Source organism: Triticum aestivum, chromosome 5B (assembly GCF_018294505.1).
Source record: "Triticum aestivum cultivar Chinese Spring chromosome 5B, IWGSC CS RefSeq v2.1, whole genome shotgun sequence".
Lineage (NCBI taxonomy): Eukaryota > Viridiplantae > Streptophyta > Magnoliopsida > Poales > Poaceae > Triticum > Triticum aestivum.
The window spans coordinates 668,999,151-669,001,970 of NC_057807.1; the positions used below are offsets into that span (position 1 = coordinate 668,999,151).

The 2,820-nt window shown below is 64.9% G+C and overlaps 1 protein-coding gene across 1 annotated transcript; it reads right to left on the reverse strand.

Moving 5' to 3' along the window:
• Positions 1-424: 424 nt before the first annotated feature.
• Positions 425-2,302, reverse strand: LOC123114061 (protein GRAVITROPIC IN THE LIGHT 1). Its single transcript, XM_044535423.1, has one exon. The coding sequence runs from the start codon at positions 2,152-2,154 to the stop codon at positions 661-663; it is 1,494 nt and encodes a 497-aa protein (XP_044391358.1). The 5' UTR covers positions 2,155-2,302; the 3' UTR covers positions 425-660.
• Positions 2,303-2,820: the final 518 nt, after the last annotated feature.

Consider the following 2,820-nt stretch of genomic DNA (forward strand, 5'->3'; position numbering starts at 1 on the left):
GTGTGGCCTGAATGAGTGGTTGAGGAAAGAGAGGAAATATACAACCCCTCCCCACCTTATCCACCACACAGGACCCTACCGCCAGAGGCTCCGGCGGTAGGCTTCAGTACCCTACCGCCATGGGCCCTGGCGGTAGGCCCTTTTCCACGTCAGCCCGGCAAACGGCCGTCAGGCACCTACCGCCAGGGCCACTGGCGGTAGGTTGTACAATCCTACCGTCACGGTGTCTGGCGGTAGGCGAAAGGGTCAAATTCCAAAAAAAATTCAAAGGGGGTCAGATTCTGAAATAGTATCAAAAAGAGTCAAAACACGAAATTTAGCCCCACACACTGCACAGTGTAGCATCAATGCAGACAACGATGAGCCAGCTGAATGTCCGAATGATACACGGTCGCGCAAGGAAACTGTACTGATCAGTACACGATGAGCCAGGAAAAATTGTACTGTTAGTTGGGGCACTTCGGTGAACAACACATGAGATTTTCTTTAGAGAAGAAGCAGCTAGCTTAGATTTAGCAAGGACCAGGTACAGTGGAGAGGAGAACTAATTAATGCAGGGAGTCAAATGCAGCTCCGGTAGCTGCACCAACGAGCCGCTCCAGCTAGCAGGTGGCTCGGGCTGATCGCATCCGTGATCTCGCCCGTCAGCCACGGTGGGTATCACTCTCGGCTGCCGCGGGGCACCAGGTACACCCGGGCGCGCACCACGGCGGCGTTGCACAGCTTGAACCCCGGCGCCACCGCGAACCCCACCACCATGCCGCCGCCGCGGGGAGCTGACCCGGCCACGCTCTCCATGTACTCCGGGTGGAACTCGGCCCCGCGCCCGGCCTCGAAGTGGCTGGGCGGCGGCTCCAGCGCGAACGCCAGCAGGTGCAGCAGCCACACCGCCTTGGCCGCCCGCAGGAACTCCCCGTAGAACGGCGTCCGCGGGTGCGCGCCCGCGCCCACCGCCTTCTTGTGCTCCTCGCCGCCCAGCACGGCCTCCTCCACGCGCGGCGGCAGCAGGGACGCGAACTTGCTGCCGGCGTACCGCCCGAACGCGCACGTCGGGAGCACGCCCAGGAGCTCCCCCGGGTCCATGCCGCGCATGTCGCGGTACTGCGCGTACCGCTCCCGCCGGAAGGCTGCAGGGTCGAGGAGGGAGGAGAGGGACCCGTCCAGGTAGAAGGACTCGTGCTCGAAGCCGCCCAGCAGGACGGCCGTCGCGTGCGCCTCCAGCGCGTGCTTGGCCAGCTGCGGGGAGGACACCGGGATCTTGGTGACGGACCGCGTGGCCGCCGCCGGGTCCAGCCCCGCCGCGCGGAGCAGGTGGAGCAGGTGCGCCGCGAACGCCCGCGTCGCCGCGCGGGCCTGCTCGGCGCATGCGACGAACAGCTCCGCCGTCGGCGCGCCGGCCTCCGCGGCGGGCGCGGCGAGGAGGATGTGGTGGTGGTGCTTCTTGGAGGGGTGGAGGCGCGCGTTGCGGCGGTTTGTTGCGGCGGCCGCGAGCTTCTCCTTGAGCCCGTCCACCTCGGCCTGCTTGCCCTGGAGCTGGCGGCGGAGGTCGTCGAGCGCGGCCTCGTAGGGCGCGACGGCCTCGCGGAGCGGCGGCGCGGAGGGGCTGGGGCGCGGGATGCGGCCGCCGGGGCTGGCGGCGGCGCGGCGGAAGCGGTCGCGGAGGCGCGCGAGGTGGCGGAGCTCGGCGACGACGCCCGCGTCGGCGGCGCGCATCCGGTCGGGGTCCCAGGGGCAGTGCGCGCCCTGCAGCGCCGCGTACGCGCGCCGCACCCCGGAGACCGCGTCGAACACCTCCGCCATGAGGGACTCCGCGTCGCCCGCCCGCTCGGCCCCCTCCACCTTCATGGCCTCCTTCGCCTCCTCGGCCGCCGCGGCATTCTTGGCCATCCTCTTCTCCTGCTCCGCCTCCTCCCAGATCCTGAGCCTCCGGGCCTCCTCGTCCCCCTCCTCCGGCCGGACCGTGGGGCGCGGGCATTGGTCGTCCTCGGCGTCGGCGTCGGCGGCGTCCCCGAAGTCGGCGAAGGGGTCGTCGTCGTCGTCGTCGTCGTCGAGGTCGGAGCCGTCGAGGGTGTAGTTGCCCGGGAAGCGGTTGGAGAGGCAGGAGGAGGCGACGCGGTGGATCAGATCGCCGATGGTGACCGCCTTGCTCGCCATCTGCTTTCTTCTCGCTTCGCTGGGTTGGACTCTGACTGTGAGGCTGCGACTGCGCTCGTGGTCGTGGGTGGCGGATTCAAGGGAAGGAAGGAAAGAAAGAGATGCTCTGCGGTGTGAAGCGCGGCTAGATGCGGACAAGGGAGTGAGCTGAGCTGAGCCGAGCTGGTCCCGTGCTGCTACTTACTTTTACGTACGTGTTTATTAACCTCCGGTCAGCTCAGCTGTGAGTGAACAGTGAGCACCGTCGCTTCCATCCGATTATTGGCTGCTAAAGTACCACCCACAGTCCTCTCTAATCCACTTGAGTCCTGGCCTTTTTAGCACTCTAGCACTAGCAGTACTGTGGCTTTTCTTTTGGATTGTCCTTTGGAAGTGTGTGATTACGCTAAGCTCACTCGCCCGAGCAATCAACATCAGGCAAAATTTCATGGTTTGACCCTTTTAGCTAACTTCAGCATGATCTGACCCTAGTTACAAAACTTTTTCCTACCGCCAGGGACCATGGCGGTAGGCTTGAACATGCTACCGCCGTGGGAACCGACGACAACCCACTTATCCACGTCAGCCTTGCCAAACGGCTGCCCTCGACCCTACCGCCAGGTCACCCGGCGGTAGGTGGTGCAACCCTACCGCCAAAGTCCTTGGCGGTAAGTGTCGAACCGTTAT